Raw genomic sequence first — 18,902 nt, 5'->3', positions numbered from 1 at the left:
CACGTGTAAGACGCAGAAAACAACATGTAAACATCTATTTTGTACAGGTTTGGGGGTTAATTATTAATATTCCCCTTCTGGGCTGCGATTGGCTGCCTCTGTGTACATTCCATTAATAGATTCTCCTTCAGGGCCCCTTTCTACTGCTGCTATTTCGGAAGGGGTGATGAATATTCAAAAGCTGCAGATGCTGAGGACTCAGGTGGCTTAAAAGATATTGAGGTGATTGAGAAGAAGACTTAGTAGGAAACGCTCGTCTATAATCTATTGTTGATGGGTTTGAGGGACATTTGGGGAAAAAAAATTGGCTTGGCCCCGGTGCATTGTTCCAGGGAACCATATGTGAATCGCCTGGCTCTTCTGCACACCAGCACCATCCCATCTTTCCCTTCCTGCGGTGGTGAGTTGTAACGAGTATGTTCTCCTCCTCGTAATACAAGGGAGCTCCATATACCCTCCTCCTCCCCTCCATGTGTTTTCATACAGGGGAAAAAAAAAAAAAGCTCTGCACAAAAGGAACAGTGTTGAGAGATATGGCAGCACTCGTATTGTGTTGTGCATAATGCAGCTGGGGATCGTTGTGGAGAGATAATTTTTTTTTCTTGGGGGGGTGTCAATTTTATCATTTATTTATTTATTTATTTATTTTGCTGTCGTCAGCAGTTATCCCACTGTGCGGAGTCAACGCTGCATTGTGGATTTGAGGAAGAATTCTGCTCGAATTCTAATTATGCGTCTGACCATGTGCTGTTTCGGTTGAGCCTTTTTTTGCCCCTTCTCTCTCTTCCACTGCACCGTTAAGAGCAATCCCCCCTTTTGCTGGGATCACATAGGCACATCAAGCTTGGGATACAGGCTGCCTCTTTCTCTCTCTCACTCATGCATGACAATGCCTGACAGAGGTGCTGGAAGGTAAAGTCATGACAATTCTGGCTCCCCGCTTCTTCTCCTGCTCCTCCTTGGCTGCTTGGCTTGCCGTCCTCCATCCCTTGGAACGCTGACAGGGAGTCGGAACTGAAGGTGCGTTAAGGATATAACCTATTTCAAGGGAACCTTTATGGGATTTTAAGCCTCATCATGGCTCACGCTGCATCACACTTAAAAAAGAACCGGGATCTGGACATTAATGCAGAAGAAGATGCCAAAGAAAAAAAAAGGCACCGGAAACGATCAAAAGATAAAAAGAAGAAGGTATATCTCATATATATATATAGAAATATATATCAGGCACCTTCCTGCCTATTGATTGTGAACCCAAACTCTTTTCCCATTTGTCTATCCAGACCCACATTTCATTCTGTTCCGCATGCAGGTGTGTGTCCCTTAGCCGTGTCCAGAAACGTGCTTATAATATGCAGTTTTTCTTAGAAAGCAGCTGGAATCCCGATTTTAAGGCTCTGATTTACGGATATAAATTTACAGGCAATATCTATTATGCTTGAATTACATTATGGGGGGGGGGCGGTGAGACTCCCAGGAAAGGGAGAGTGCCTGGGATCCCCCATATTTAAGAACTGTATCGGTCAGGCATGTTGAACCTGTGACTGCGGTTAAACTGCAACTTGCATTGTCAGTAGGATTGTTGGAGTTGTAGTTCTACTGCAGCTAGTTATCGCTTGCCTTAATACTAAGAGCATGATCACAAAATATGTCAGGGGCAATTGCAGTTTAGGGATACAGGGGACCCCATGGAATGCCCTTTTCTGTATTTGTAGATTCTGCACCCAAACAGTGAGGCTGGCCCCTTTGGGGAACCAAAACCGACCATAGGTGCTCATGCTTATTGCTGACATACTGTAGATAGTACAGCTATAGCAAGGTGACTGTTGCAGTCATATTTCCATATATCTTTCATGGTGTTTTTTAATAAAGTCATTCGAAACCAGGAGGTATTGAACCATCTGCTGTGAGATTGAGGCTGCGTCTTGATTCTGAATAAAGCAGGGTATTCCGTAAACTGGAGTAAATGGGAATAGACTGCGCCAGGATGGGGGAAATCATTTAGACTTTCGCCGGATAGGGCCGACAATGCTGGATACGTAGAAATCATCATCATAACGGACAAAGGAGCATTAAATTGTATATGTCATTATGGGCATGTATATCCCAGGCAGCCTCTGCTCGATGTGGATCAGGCCCTGCAGTGCTTTCACTCTCATCGGATGCATTTAATATGTATTAACCCCCAAAAAATGATGTAAAGACAATGGTCGCCTGCTGCTGCAGGTTTTTATGATCCTTTGTGAGACCCCCTCCACCTCCCCTTCATGTAAAGGATAGATAATCCTAATTTACTCAGAGCGTTGGTGCATGAGTTCCTTCAGTGACATGCAGATTTCCTGATCCCATTTGCTGGTGTGCCATCAAGCCCCCATGCTGCTTTGTTCCTTTTTATTGCCATTGTTGCACCAGAACCCTGACATAAATGCATGTATCGCTCAGCTCGCGTTCATATTCTTATATAACTGGTCTAGTAATGGGTTTGGTGTAAATGCAGTTATGACGTGGACAAGCACAGTACGGATTTGCCTATTTGGGGAATAGCACAGGCCTAATAAAATAGCAAAACTGCAGTTATTTGGGTACCTGGTGTCTTCAGATAATTGGGCATTTTTTGGAATTGGAAATGTATTGATAAGACTGCAACCTGGACTAAATGGGCTAACCGTTATGATCCACCAGACCATATTTAATGTAATGCAGAGTATGCTTAAAATTTAGAAATTGTTGAATTAAACTACAATTCTCATCATTCCATACTGGCCAAAGGGATGCGGCAGTTGTAGTCTTATGTCCTTGCTTTATTGACTGTTAGGTGATGAACAAAACAGCAGCCCTCTGTATGTTGCTGTACAAGTATGGGATCCGTTATCCGGAAACCCGAATTATGGAAAGGCAGTCTGCTTTAATCTCCATTTTATCTAAATAATCCAAATTCCTAAAAATGATTTCCCTTTCTCTATAATAATAATAATACAGAACCTTGTACTTGATCCCAACTAAGATATAATTAATCTTTATTGGAAGCAAAAACAGCCTATTGGGTTTATTTAATGTTTACATGATTTTCTCATAGACTTAGTTATGTAGATATGAAAACCCCTGGTTATTCTGGATAACAGGTCCCATGCCTATATTGCAATTCCCATCATCCCCTAACAGCCCAAGGAACTATGAAAACATTTTGCTTTGGAAAGGTTCTACAATATCCAACTCAAGAGGCTCCCAGGGTCAGCCATCCCTAGTATAGTGTATTTTGTGCCATTTTGCTGTTTTGCACCATTGTTTATCCAGAAGATGATAATGTGCATATTTAAATTATTATTATTGTGTCTATACCAAATATTTATCATAGGCTCAATATCAGTAGGATATGTATAAGTTAGCTTCAGGCTAATTAGATAGGATAGACAGATACATAGATGACGATTGAAAGTCAGATGTAGAAAAAGACTTACGTAAAGACATATTTAAGAAACTGTCTATACATTAAATTTCTAAAGACTGAGGACTTTTACTGCCATTGGGGTCACTTATTAGTGACAGCACCTGAGGTTAAGAGAAGGTTACGCACTCAAGAGCTGTGGGCAGCCCCAAGGACAGGGCACTGATATACAATCACAGGTACCGCTGGTTATTATTTAGCATTTTTTCCTGGCCTAATGCCTAACCTCAGTCCCCCCCCCCCCCACCGGGATGGATTTATGAGAAGACTTCAGTGTAGTCCTTTGTACTCAGGGAGATGCCTACAGAACGTTCCTTGGCACAGAAGGAAAGGGCCTACCTACAAGGGGAACAATGCACAATAGACATGTCTTCATTATGGGCATAAAGACCTACAAGAGGGACATCACTACTTTAGTCCAGCTCTGCTGCCTTTGTTTCACTGGTAAAGGTTCCTAATAGATGGAATAGTGTGTTTCAACCATGAAAGACAGAGCAATTGCCGACACATATGTCCTTTCTGCTGCCGTGCATAAGCAAGTAATGCATTGGGGGTGGCTTGCTGTGATGTGCAGTCGGAAGATATTCTCTCTGCAGTAAATCCATCAGTCTGGCTGCAGAAGGAAACCTATCTGACATACTATCATAGGAACTCAATTTTATACCATGGAAGTCAAATGTTGCCAACCAGAGCCTCTATTATATGTTTATAAATGTAAGATCAATCGAACGTCTATTATATCCTGTAATTCCTTAAAAATGCGGTTTTTAATGTAGGAAATGTGTTCACCTTCTGGCCCGGTAGAGCTTATGATCTAATTTTCAAAAAGATTCTCACACTCTGGTCAGTTTAATCACGAGCATGCATGTTTTTGGAGCGTGTGCTATGCTGTAGTGATACCCCGAATCTAGGAATTCAGGGTTCAGCTAAAACCCAGTACTTTTTTCTAAGGATTCGGATTTGGTGTGGCAGAGCGTGTGATTTTAAAGCTCTGGACAACTGAATGTTTTTTGTTCAAACTTTTTAAAATGTCTTTGATATCTGAATATGTCAATTAACGTTCAGAGGTGGTTCATTAGTGGATGATTCTGTATTTGACTCCACGAATAGGTTTGGTGCATTCATTAGACCACCTTGAGATTTTACATGAATGCAGAACTGATAAGCCCTCCCCTGAGAGCTGAGGTTAGAGGCTCATGTTATATTTGGTCCCCAGTGTAAATTGAATGTCGATGTGGGGATCTCGTACATTAAGAGTAAAACACATTCTGTTTTCCTAAACGTCTTTGCATTCCATTTTCTAAAAGTCATTTATGCACCTTAATTATAATGATTTTTGTGCTGTAACTTCTGCATTGTATAGAAGAGCTGAAAAAGAAATTGCCCCGCTCTACGTGTGCGCTGGTTGCCTGCTGCTCGCAGAGAATGTGCGGCGACACACGTGTATTGGAAAAATGCCAGTTTGCCTCCATGAGGCTTATGTGAAGTTGCCAGTGCTATTGAAGGTATATAAGGGTACGGCCATGGGGAAAAATTAGCACAGCAGTTTATTGCTCCGTGTTATTTTACGTTGTGTTTTGTTACTAAATAAGCAAAATATTACCCACCGAACATATTGGTGAGAAGTGATTCAAATGGTGCATTGCAGGTAGGTGGGGGAGTCCCTGACATACAGTGTGGCTTTGGATAAAAAATGTGATTAAAGAGAATAAGGAGGCTATTGCGTGGACATAACTGCTCCTGTTAAAGGGATACTGTCATGGGAAAAAAAAATGTTTTCAAAATGAATCAGTTAATAGTGCTGCTCCAGCAGAATTCTGCGCTGAAATCCATTTCTCAAAAGAGCAAACAGATTTTTTTATATTCAATTTTAAAATCTGACACGGGGCTAGATATTTTGTCAATTTCCCAGCTGCCCCAAGTCATGTGACTTGTGCTCTGATAAACTTCAATCACTCTTTACTGCTGTACTGCAAGTTGGAGTGATATCACCCCCTCCCTTTTTCCCCCCAGCAGCCAAACAAAAGAACAATGGGAAGGTAACCAGATAGCAGCTCCCTAACACAAGATAACAGCTGCCTGGTAGGTCTAAGAACAACACTCAATAGTAAAAACCCATGTCTCACTGAGACACATTCAGTTACATTGAGAAGGAGAAACAGCAGCCTGCCAGAAAGCATTTCTCTCCTAAAGTGCAGGCACAAGTCACATGACCAGGGGCAGCAGGGAAATTGACAAAATATCCAGCCCCGTGTCAGATTTTAAAATTGAATGTAAAAAAATCTGTTTGCTCTTTTGAGAAATGGATTTCAGTGCAGAATTCTGCTGGAGCAGCACTATTAACTGATTCATTTTGAAAAAAAAAAAAAATTCCCATGACAGTATCCCTTTAAAGAAGGTGAAACAATGTTGAATATTTAGGGCATTTGAGAAAATTCTCTTTAGAAGATCATATATTATGTATTATAGCTTAAAAATAGTATGTTAAAATAATTTGAAAAGTGTTGTCTATTTTCCCTTAAAGATGCTAAGCTGGATATACATTGATGTGCAAGGCCACAAAAACGAGCGGATATATGCCCAGTTTTGCCACCAACCTAATAAAGGCCTATTCAAACCTGGCAGGGGAAGGACTGCATCAATGGGTAGGGATGCCACGTTATTGGTGGACTGACAGGACAGGGGGCAGAGCAGGGCACATCAGGGGGCACTATGACATTTAGTGGTGGGACAGGGGGAGGGGCAGAGTTATCATATGGTAGCCAGCCAGTGTCGGACACCAGGGACCCACCCAAAAACCTTAGACCAGGGACCCACCAAGAAAATTTGGCCAGGGGCCCAGTCTCAATACTATTATTCTTACTCTCCTCACTCAACCTCTATTGTCCTACTCTCTTTAGTTATACATACTATAACCTATTATTCCATCTATTTAGCCTCTTTGTTCTCATTGAAATAGGGAATGACCATGAAATAAGCCAAATGTTTAGCAACACAAGGGCCCACTGACACCTGGGCCCACCTGGAGTTTTCCTGATATCCCGGTGGGCCAGTCCGACACTGTGGCTAGCAGTTTAAAAGAAATATGCATTTACCATAGCAGAATCCTAGCCGGGCTGAACTGTTTGGATCAGATGTTGTTTTCATCTTATTTTCTGACCTACTTCAGGGGTGATCCTGGCACCTTTGACTTCCCATGAGTTCACCTTTTTGGTGGAGGGGGGATGGGGGTCCGTGATACTAACAGGGTAAGTTGAGGATGCGGGAGCGAAATTGATCCCTCTGCACTGGAATAGCCAAATTTGCAGTTTGAAAAATTTGGTTCTTATCATTTCCAGGAACTTTATTTTGCTGCCCCTGGTAACCAGCGGGTTGAGTTTCTCAATTTGCCTCATTGGCGCAGCGCCCCTGACCTACCCAATTAATATCTGTCCAATAAATAGCCAGATATTGAAAAAGGGGATATAGATTCCTAAACAAAAATGTAGAAAAAATGTTCCCTGCATTGAAATACTTTACTTTGCAATTTAAACTTATTAACCATTCTTTTTCAAGAATTGAAACATTCATTTTCTTCTCCCCTGTCTTTGCTGCTTATCTCCAGTCATGTAAGAATGACGCCAACCATAAGCTTCGATGTCACTCAGCGAAACAGCCAATGAGAAGCTGTATGTTCCTATTGTACGTTGCTGCATGACGCTTCTGTTTGGGAATGTAAAAAAAAAACACCCACTCAAGCGTCATAAGGTTCTGAATTATTAATCAGTTTATATTGCACAGTAACTTATTGTGATATGAAAGGACTTTCATTTGGTGCATATTGTTTTGTAACAAGTCAGCTTCTGATTGGGTGAGACTTTGATTTCAACAGCACTAACATAAGGACAAAGACCCTTTATAGGTCTCTTCTTATTATACTTTTGTCACTATTCCATAGGGACAATGGACTTGCCCTGTTAAACTGATCCCTAATCAGCACATCCAATTAAAGGGTGTTGAGGGTCACTATATGCCCAGCTGTCCCTGCTTTCACTAGTTAGTTTGGGGTGATGGAAATTAATTTCTGGCAGGCTATCTGCTGCAAGGCAAGCACCAGACTATTTTGCCAATTTGCCAAATGTAAATATTTCAGTAAATCATCATGAACGAAAAATTAACTCAAAAGCACTGTTGTGATCATTTCATTTGAAAAATTAGAGACATTTCTAATTAATAGGGCTTGCCGGGCTGCACTTAAAATTGCTGCTGTTTTTTAATAGAATCTTATTATGCTGAGTGCTTTGGGGAGGGAGTGCTCGACCCCTGAAATGAGCATTGGTCATACAATTGCATTATTATCATGTCCACGGCAAAAAAGAATACAGTTGAAAAGCAATGCAGCGATGCCAACCTGGATCCAAAGTGATCAGATGCATGTTTTACATGTTGGAGTCATGTTGGCATAGGTTTGAGTTGGGGATAGGGCTTTGCAGTGGAAGTCAGTGATTGGCTGGATTCTGAGTCGCTCAAGTCAGTCCTGTCCAAATTTTAGATATTTGAAATCAAGGTAGGCAGTTTTGAACCTAACAACCTGCTGTGTTAATATGACAGGTGGAGACCCTGGCTGGGGCAGTTCAACAATTTTCTGGCTACAACATGAGTGAAAGGGCTCTAACTCACGAGCGGTTGTAGCTGCGCTCCCCTGCGTTCAGTTTTTCTGTGTTCAGCCGCAGGGGAGCGCAGGAATAGACGCATTACATTTTTTCCAATGGGGCTGTACTCACACAGGTGCGTGTAGGCGCTGAACGCAGGAAAAATGCAGCATGTTGCGTCTCAACCTGCGTTCACCGCCTACACGCGCCTGTGTGAGTACAGCCCCATTGGAAAAAATGTAATGCGTCTATTCCTGCGCTCCCCTGCAGCTGAATGCAGAAAAACAGAACGCAGGGGAGCGCAGCTACAACCGCTCGTGAGAGAGCCTTAAGATGATATACAGTTCTACTATTAAGATATAGGGACCGATTTATCTACGGTTTAAGAGGAGATGTTGTAAAAACGATAGTACAATATAAATTGAAAATTAAGTGGAAATAAAGTTTTTAAAAATAATCAATTAAATATTCTCTTGTCAGTAATCAGTCTCTCATCAGGCAGCATGTGTCGGCTATTTTGAAAGACAGTTTGGGTCATTTATCAACAATGGGCAAATTTGCACCTGACCAGCAACCCATAGCAACCAATCAGTGATAAGCATTTTCAGCCAGCTGCAGTTAGAACAACGAAATGTCATTGGTTGCTGCTGGTTACTGCTCAGATGCAAATTTGCCCAGTTACAGTAGCGATGAGAGAAATATTTCGCCAGGATTGCGCCATAGACTCCAATGGGTGATAAAAAAAAGTTGCGTCACAAAAAATAAATTGTCACCGATGGACTTCAATGCATTTGGCAAATTATTATATTTTCAGCGTAATTGTCAAAAATACATGGGTCGGATTCACCCATCACTAACCAGTGTTCATACATAGTCTATAGGCAAAGGGAGCACATACCAATGTATTTGACCTGTCCATCAAAATTGTCGGTTATCATTCTCTGCTTTGTGCGGGCACCTTTTTCAGGCACACATTAGGGTTTATGAGGATGCGTTGGAGTGAAAAACACCACTGGCCAAACAAAAAAATGCCTTTGATGTTGACTTCAAAGCAGTGGTAGATTTCAGCAAGCAAAGGCATCTTGCATTTGAAATGATCCGCACGCTTATAAAGCATATTGAGCAAATGCAATATTTATGGATTCAAAAGAAAAATGTCAACTTAACATTATTGTCATCCTTTGCTGATGCATGTGCTTTATACAAAATATTAAAACACATCCTTATTGCGCCACAACATACACAGAATTAATTTTTAACCTTCAAGTGTAAATAAGGTAAAATATATAACACTACGGGGCAGATGTAAGAAGGGTCGAATATCGAGGGTTAATTAACCCTCGATATTCGACTAGGAACTAAAATCGTTCGACTTCGAATATCGAAGTCGAACGATTTAGCGCAAATCCTGAGATCGAACGATTCGAAGGATTTTAATACAACGATCGAAGGAATATCCTTCGATCAAAAAACCTCAGGCAAGCCTATGGGGACCTTCCCCATAGGCTAACATTGACTTCGGTAGCTTTTAGCTGCCGAAGTAGGGGGTCGAAGTTTTTCTTAAAGAGACAGTACTTTGACTATCGAATGGTCGAATAGTCGAACGATTTTTAGTTCGAATCGTTCGATTCGAAGTCGAAGTAGTAGTCGATGGTCGAAGTAGCCCAAAAAACACTTTGAAATTCGAAGTTTTTTTATTTCAAATCCTTCACTCGAGCTTTGTAAATGTGCCCCTACGTAAAATATACCAATTATGTCTTATACAGAGAGCCTCTCGATAAGTCTCTCTATGGCTCTTTACATAAGAAATAAATTATATATTTTACACTGATGCACATATCCTTTATGCACAAGCACCTAGGGCATCATTTACTCAAGAGCAGGCATAGTGCAAAGTGGCAAAACCAATGCAATTTAACATGCGCTTTTAGCCACAGTGCATCATTTTCCCCAGAATTGACTTTCGACTGCGAAATATATCACCTTACACTAGGCAGGAGGAACAACTCCCAGCACCAACGGGCCACTGAGATCTGCCCTAAGGAGAAGATTTAGCCATTTGCATATTTCATTATTTGTTAGAGCGCCCTCCCAATTGCCCAGTGGCGTGACATTTTTTGCTTTCCACAGCCACATTTATAATTTTATATTTACAGTATATTGTATATATGGAAAGTCGTCTCTTTTAGGGAAGACTATGCTACCCTAAACCTTCATTAATATATGCCTTGTGTGGAGCTGTCAACTCTCCAGATTTTATCGGGAGCTACCAGATTTTAGGCTCTGTCCTCCAGTCTCCTGTCACTCTGATGCATTCCCCCAATTTCTGACGAACTCTGACATTTTCTAACTATTTGTGGCAAAAATCCGGTATACGCATTTCAGGTGAGGATTTGCACATGCGTGCAACGTAACTTCCGGCAATGTCACAAACCCGAAAATTGGCTGGTAAAACACCTGCCAAGGCCGGGGCCGTTATTACAAATTCACTGGCAATGTAGCTGCCAGTAAATTTGTAATACACCTAACAAAAGCCTGTGGCCTGCCCCCAGCCTGGTCAAAACTAACCTTTTATTTCCGTCCCCTCCATCGGCCGGTGGAGATTTTTTTAAAAGGTGGCAACCCTAATCACAACCCACCTCATTACACCATGGCCCTGCCCAGATTCAAACGGACTAAAACATGGCAACCCTAAGGTACAAATGGTCTCATGGATGATGGATCACAGACTACTGAGCGTGTTTACTAACATTGTACATAAATATTTCCGATGTTGTTTCCCATAGCAACCAGTCACCTTCAACTTATGAAACAAAAGCAAAGATCTGATTGGTTGCTATGGGCAACATCACCAGAGATATTCCTCTCCAATGGTGATAAACATGCCCCCTAGAACTTCCTGTTTTAACAGGAAGTATGGCTCTTGAAGCAGGAAGGCACACCACTTAGGCTTGCCACCTGTTTGGTTTGACTCGAACAGTTCGGGTTTCAACTTTCTGTTCGGTTTTCGGCCTTGTGAAACCCGAACAATAATCTGGCCAGTAAATAAAAACTCACCTTATTATGGCTTAGTTATTATCAAGTGCTGTTAATTTCACATTGTTAAAGAAACAAAAAAACATCAAATCAATCAAAAATAAAAAATAAATTTGCTAAATTGCCGTTGCTCTATTTCAGAGCTTTCTGAATAACTGGTTTCTGTATAATTAAACCTGTAATAAAAGATTGGGCTTACTCATCAGGCAGAATATACAGTAGATAGAAATAGGGTTGCTACCTGTGTGGTTTTGAATTGGACATCTTAGTTTTTCAAAGGGCTGTCCATTCAAAACTTTCTGTCCTGCTCAAAACTTTAAGAAAACTGGACAGGCAGTTGTGTCTAAGTGATGCAATAACCCTGCCCTGACATCATAACTCCAGTGACATCATTGTGCATGCCCCTCCCACAATGTTATCTGCACTTTGTTCAGGTTTAGTTGCCGGCAAAAGTGGCAACCTAACAGCTAGCCAACCCTACCAACAGCACTCGATCTGGTAAAAAGGGTGGCCAGAATTCCAGACAAGAGGCAGCGAAACTCTTTTCATTTCCTAAGGCTGTGCAGTTGTTATTTGTTGACACAGATATTTTCACATATAATGTTATAACAGGGAATCTATTGCACTCTCTAAAGACAGCCCTGGTGAGGTGAGTGTGGGTACACCAGAGCCGGAGAGCCCCACTTAATGCCTGTGGAGCTCCTGGAGTTTGGATCAGCAAATCTGTTTTCTTGGCTTCACCCGAAAAATGCGTCACGCCAGAAATGTCGGAACTTTAATTTCCAAGTCTCATATTTAAAAGAGAAATAAGGACACGGCTAGGCCCAGATTTTCTGCTCTAGTCTGAGAAAAAAGAGCCTTCAAGGAGAATTCATGAATACATTACCCTAATATCCAAAGTGGCAATTCATCAGTTGATTGCGTCTAAAGTAGTTTTTTTTATTGGGCTACAAGACTAAATTCTGCTCAGCACAGGGACAAAACCACATCGAGGATTTGGCTGGCGCTGGGAATTCTGTGGGTGGTGTAAGTGGGATGATTGAAAGTGCTGCTTACTATTCGTACAATGAGATATATTTTAAAAATGGTTCTGAGTTGGGGGCGGGACGTCTATTGCATAATCACTATTTAATGTGCCGCATAGAAATGGCCCCTATCAGTTATTTTCTAACACTGAAAGTTAATTTTTTTTGGAAGTGAGATGATACAAAGAAGAAACAATCATAGTTCGGTTTCATATTTTATGAATAAAGATGTTTTTTAATTGCTTTCCATCTTTTATTTTTTACTGTTTTCCAAAATCAAAGTTTAAAGTTTAATGTCCCTGTGACCGTCTCTGGTGTTTCAGTCTGGCAGCTCCGTAATTCAGGTGCAGATTCTGAACTGTTACAGGTACGCCCCCCAAACGTTGTACTTGTTGACTTGACATTAAACACGGGATTAATCTCTTAAACAGCAACGTGTGCTGGAGTTACTTATGTTTACTCTTACAGTTACAGCAACATTTAGTTGATATATTTTTCAGCAGTATCTGTGGATTATTAGCAACTATTTTATCAATTCTAACAGCTGCCTGTAATGAAACTCAGGGATTCTGAATAAAGATAAAGAAAGACAAAGATAAGAAATGTATCAACTAAATGTATCAATTTAGAACAGTTTAGAGAGGCGTCAACCCCCCCCCCAGAGCAGCTTTAGAAATTTTTTATTATCCGCTGTTACTATAGGCACCATCTCTCCCTACTATACCTGCTATCCCACAGTCACACTCCCTTCCCAGAGACTATTATCCCACTGTTACTATAGGCACCATCTCTCCCTACTATACCTGCTATCCCACAGTCACACTCCCTTCCCAGAGACTATTATCCCACTGTTACTATAGGCACCATCTCTCCCTACTATACCTGCTATCCCACAGTCACACTCCCTTCCCAGAGACTATTATCCCACTGTTACTATAGGCACCATCTCTCCCTACTATACCTGCTATCCCACAGTCACACTCCCTTCCCAGAGACTATTATCCACTGTTACTATAGGCACCATCTCTCCCTACTATACCTGCTATCCCACAGTCACACTCCCTTCCCAGAGACTATTATCCCACTGTTACTATAGGCACCATCTCTCCCTACTATACCTGCTATCCCACAGTCACACTCCCTTCCCAGAGACTATTATCCACTGTTACTATAGGCACCATCTCTCCCTACTATACCTGCTATCCCACAGTCACACTCCCTTCCCAGAGACTATTATCCACTGTTACTATAGGCACCATCTCTCCCTACTATACCTGCTATCCCACAGTCACACTCCCTTCCAGAGACTATTATCCACTGTTACTATAGACACCATCTCTCACTACTATACCTGCTATCCCACAGTCACACTCCCTTCCCAGAGACTATTATCCCACTGTTACTATAGGCACCATCTCTCCCTACTATACCTGCTATCCCACAGTCACACTCCCTTCCCAGAGACTATTATCCACTGTTACTATAGGCACCATCTCTCCCTACTATACCTGCTATCCCACAGTCACACTCCCTTCCCAGATACTATTATCCACTGTTACTATAGACACCATCTCTCACTACTATACCTGCTATCCCACAGTCACACTCCCTTCCCAGAGACTATTATCTACTGTTACTATAGGCACCATCTCTCCCTACTATACTTGCTATCCCACAGTCACACTCCCTTCCCAGAGACTATTATCTACTGTTACTATAGGCACCATCTCTCCCTACTATACCTGCTATCCCACAGTCACACTCCCTTCCCAGAGACTATTATCCACTGTTACTATAGGCACCATCTCTCACTACTATACCTGCTATCCCACAGTCACACTCCCTTCCCAGAGACTATTATCTACTGTTACTATAGGCACCATCTCTCCCTACTATACTTGCTATCCCACAGTCACACTCCCTTCCCAGAGACTATTATCTACTGTTACTATAGGCACCATCTCTCCCTACTATACTTGCTATACCACTGCCACTGTCCCCGAACTGCCTTTCCGCTGGTTAGAATATAAATCGCCAGTGGGATGGCACTCGGAGCTTCTTGAAGCAACTTTGGGCGACTTCGGAAAACGAAGTGCTCCGAGTGCCATCCCGCCAGCGATTTTCATTCAAGCAAGGCAGTTCGGGGAGATTAGTCGCCCCGAAGAAGAAGAGATTTGTCGATGGGCGACTAATCTCCCCGAGCCTGAGCTTGTGTCTCTGCCCTATAGTAAATTTACAGTTGCAGGTATAAGTGGAAGCTGCCATGTCATCATTAGATGATTGCTAGCACTCTCTGTAGGATACAAGGTAAACAAACAAACTGGGTGTGTATTTTCCTACATGTAACAACACTTGCTGGTTCTGTAACAAGGAACAAATCAATGCACAATTATAAGCTTATGTTACCAGGCCTAAGCATGTGCATGGTAGGTCCTGCAGAAATCAGCCCTTCCTGTCACCATCTAAAAAAACTGAGATCTAAAAGATAATTTAATTTAAGAATCTAAACTCATATGCCTCTATTATTATGGCTAATATTTTATTCTATATAGATATTTGCTATACTCTATAGACCTGTTTTGGAGTAGCTAAGAATAATATGTGTAAATATACAAGAATGTCTGTCCTGTCACTGCCTGACCAACCAAAAACTTGGTCTACATTTTTATTATATAATTGCAACATTTTTATTCTTATATTATTCTAACTTCCAAACCAAGCCATGGTTGCTAGGGCATTTAATCCATGACAGCAAGATCATTATGTAAATTATAAACTGCAATTAAATTAAATGATAGACTTCAATTAATATAATAATATAGAATCCACAGTTTGGCATACAATGCCACTATGTTCCAGAAGAGATGTGCAGTGCTGCACATCTATAAATACAGATACTAATATTTAATTTAAAGGTGTACTATCCCTATAAACAGATCCAATCTGCACATCTGTCCGTACAAAATACTGAATCAATTTTTATATAAGACTCCCGATGTTACTTGTTCCTAGTATCACCCTTTTACAGTAGTTGCATTAGAGCTCTATGATGATGATGATGGTCTATATGTTACGCGTTTTGCTGGGATGGGTCTGTCATGCGGCCAGTCTGCGAGTGTTGCTGCAGTTGCAATGCTGAGTCCTGCCTCTGCAGTGCAAGTGAGCATTAGTTCTGCATTACATAAACAGACATGGTGTCAGCTGCATCCGCAGTGCTCGTTCCTGAGCTGTACTGGGTATTTACAGAGATGGCCTCTCCGGGCAGCTGTACAATAGGATTCCAGTCCTATAATGACCAGTACCCGTTAGAATGAATTGTGCTGGAGAGCTGAATGATTTATTTTGTATTCAGTCTCTCAGCTGATACTATAAGCACAGGGCTCTCTCTTTATTGTGGACTGTAACTCCCAGCATCCCTCGTAAGCAATCAAAATAATAAATTGCATCCTGAAATAATTATGCAAAATAGTTAAGTCAAACCCACGCACTTGTCATGTGTCCCCGGCATACCAGGGACCCCTTGGAAAGAAACGATGCTTAAAGGTTATACAAAGGTTATGTTATTTACTTGTTGGTTTGGTTCAGAACTCACATTCAGGGCCGCCATTAGAAATCACGGGGCCCCGTACAACAAAATTTTTGGGGCCCCCTGGGCCCCGCCCACACTGACGACCAAGCTCCGCCCCATATCCCGCCCACATCGCAGTTAAAAGACCACACAGACATCAGCGCTAAAAAAGTAACCCCCCCCCCCACACAAGTTGTAAAAAGCTATTGATGGTCAGGGCCCCCTTATAAAAAAAATTGGGGCCCCAAAAAAAAAAAAATTAAAATTTTTTTTTTAAAAACATTGGTGGCAGGGGCCCCCTGTTAAAAAAAACTTGGGGCCCCAACAAAAAAAAATGTAAAAAAAACTAAAAAATAAACAAACATTGGTGGCAGGGGCCCCCTTCTAAGTTAAAAACAAATTGGGGCCCCAAAAAAAAATTTGAAAAAAAATTTATTTTTTTTGAAAAAAAAAAAAAACATTGGCGGCAGGGGCCCCCTTATAAGTTAAAAACAAATTGGGGCCCCAAAAAAAAAATTTGGAGAAAAAAAAAATTTTTTGAAAAAAAAAAAAATGGTGGCAGGGGCCCCCTTACAAGTTAAAAACAAATTGGGGCCCCAAAAAAAATTTAAAAAAAAAATAATTTTTTTTTGAAAAAAAAAAAAAAACTGGTGGCAGGGGCCCCCTTACAAGTTAAAAAAATTTGGGGCCACCAAAAAGAAAATTTATTTTTTTTTTAAAAAAAAAACCCAAAAAAAAACAATGGTGGCAAGGGGCCCCTTACGAGTTAAAAAAAAATTGGGGCCCCAAAAACAAAAGTTTTAAAAAAAAGATTGGTGGCAGGGGCCTATAGAATATTAAAATAATACATTGGTGGCCAGGGGATTAAAAAAAAAAAACACAAACTGGTGTTCAGTAGAATTGAACTCATGGCTTCAGTACTTCAACTTCGCCTCCTTTCGTGACTTCGGGTCTTTGCGCTGCTTCAGGACTTCGGCTTCGGCTGTTTTCGTGACTTCGGGTCTTTTCGGCGCTTCGTGACTTCGGGACTTTGGCTTTTTCCGTGACTTCGGGTCTTTTCGTCGCATCGGCTTCGGCTTTTCGGCACTTCCGCATTCGGCACTGAAGAGGCAAGACGTACGGCTCGGGCGCTCGTAAGGGGGGCCCGGATCTTCAAAAAAATGCAGCGCTGCCGGGCCCCCCTTCATGCCCGGGCCCGGTACGCTTGTCCCCCCTGTCCCCCCCTGATGGCGGCCCTGCTCACATTATTTAAACACTGAGTCCTGGCATCACACCCAAAGCCAAATGTTAGTTGAATGGGTAACATTTTAACTGATGCATGGCACCATCTTTAAAATGCTGGCATGCAAGCACTATAAATGTATGATTTATTTTCCCTCCAGCCCTATCTATATTTGAAAGACCCTTGTACATTTAGGGGCCGATTCACTTAATTCGAGTGAAGGATTCGAAGTAAAAAAACTTCGAATTTCGAAGTATTTTTTGGGCTACTTCGACCATCAAATGGGCTACTTCGACCTTCGACTATGACTTCGAAACGAAGGGTTCGAACGAAAAATCGTTCGACTATTCGACCATTCGATAGTCGAAGTACTGTCTCTTTAAAAAAAACTTCGACCCCCTAGTTCGGCAGCTAAAAGCTACCGAAGTCAATGTTAGCCTATGGGGACCTTCCCCATAGGCTTTCCTAAGTTTTTTTGATCGAAGGATATTCCGTCGATCGTTGGATTAAAATCCTTCGAATCGTTCGATTCGAAGGATTTTATCGTTCGATCGAAGGAATAATCCTTCGATCGTACGATCGCAGAATTTGCGCTAAATCCTTCGACTTCGATATTCAAAGTCAAAGGATTTCAATTCCTAGTCGAATATCGAGGGTTAATTAACCCTCGATATTCGACCCTAAGTGAATCAGCCCCTATACGTGGCACATGATACCTTCTTATCTCTAGATACTTCCACAGTATCAGGCTGAAACCCCTGCCACCTTTAAGTAAACTAGACCCTTTTGGGATCCATGTTTTTTTTTGCATTAAAGCTGCAACTCTTCCCATCTGATAGACCAATCAGCTAAATGTAACATCCTTGACGTGAGCTCTTAACAAATACCTCTATTCTCCAACCGTTATCCGTCAGGGTCCTGTGTATATATAAAATAAAATCACTGTGTCCATACAATAAATTCGGCTTGAAAGGTTGCATGCACAATGTGCCTTGGGTCACAAAGCGGAGCCTGCAGAATGTAACCATTCGTGCATGGGAGCTATTTAGACAATGCTGTCAGCTAGAAAGTCATCTGTACGTTACACACACACAAATAACGGTGCCTCAATTCTACAGAGTAAACGTGCAAATTCACCAGAACTGAATTAAAGGATAAGTGTTATCTTATTAATAGATGTGTACAGTAGTGATGTGCCGGTCAACTAAAACTTGACCCGCACCCAACCATAACCCAGCCCAGCTGCGCCCACAACTGACCCACCTAACCTGCTGCGCTCCTTCATTTATATGCCTGTGTGGCAGGCGCATCTGGTGCGAGAATATAAAAAAGTGCACTTTGAGGCGCAAGTGGGGCAGTAGGAGGTAGCCGGCAGGGAGGACTTAGGACAAAATTCAGCTCGCCCATGGCCCAAAGACATAGGGGTCAATTTATCAAAGAGTGAAGTTCCGCCACTAGAGTGAAATTCCGCAGCTCTCAATTTATTTCTATGGGATTTTGAAAGGCGTATTTATCAATGGGTGAAAGTGAAATTTCACCCTTTGATAAATACGCCTTTAAAAACCCCATAGAAATTAATGGGAAGTGGCGGAATTTCACTCTAGTGGCGGAACTTCACTATTAACTTCACTCTTTGATAAATATACCCCATAGTGGCCAAATCCGCCCAAACCCGCCCATCCCACTGGTAAACCACAGGTCCTGCCAACCCGCATATCACTAGAGTACAGAATGTGAGATGCAATTGGAGCAAAACACAGTGAAGCACAAAGGTTCAGAGTCTACAGGGTCTTGTGTCAATCTGATCAGATGCACAGTTTTTGTTATGTGTGTCCAAGGCTGTTTATCTCCCCTAAGTTTTGGGGCCCGTTTTGACGTGCCTCTAGATACAGCACTTGGTGCATGGTGTTTCCCTATTGAAGATAATAAAATACATTGGTTACAAGTCATATTTTATTGACCTAGTTGCTGCCTA

General features: G+C 41.7%; 1 protein-coding gene across 1 annotated transcript in view; it reads left to right on the top strand.

The window, feature by feature from the left end:
• Positions 1-900: 900 nt before the first annotated feature.
• Positions 901-18,902, top strand: part of LOC108697176 (ankyrin-3) — a 197,712-nt gene continuing 179,710 nt past the window's right edge. Inside the window, exon 1 of the mRNA XM_041570861.1 lies at positions 901-1,191. Coding sequence (XP_041426795.1) covers positions 1,078-1,191 — 114 coding nt within the window. The 5' untranslated portion in view covers positions 901-1,077. The remainder of the gene's footprint in view (positions 1,192-18,902) is intronic.

Source organism: Xenopus laevis, chromosome 7S (genome assembly GCF_017654675.1).
Source record: "Xenopus laevis strain J_2021 chromosome 7S, Xenopus_laevis_v10.1, whole genome shotgun sequence".
Taxonomy (NCBI): domain Eukaryota; kingdom Metazoa; phylum Chordata; class Amphibia; order Anura; family Pipidae; genus Xenopus; species Xenopus laevis.
Note: the sequence above shows the minus strand (reverse complement) of the source record. Positions and strands in the feature narration are given on the sequence as shown.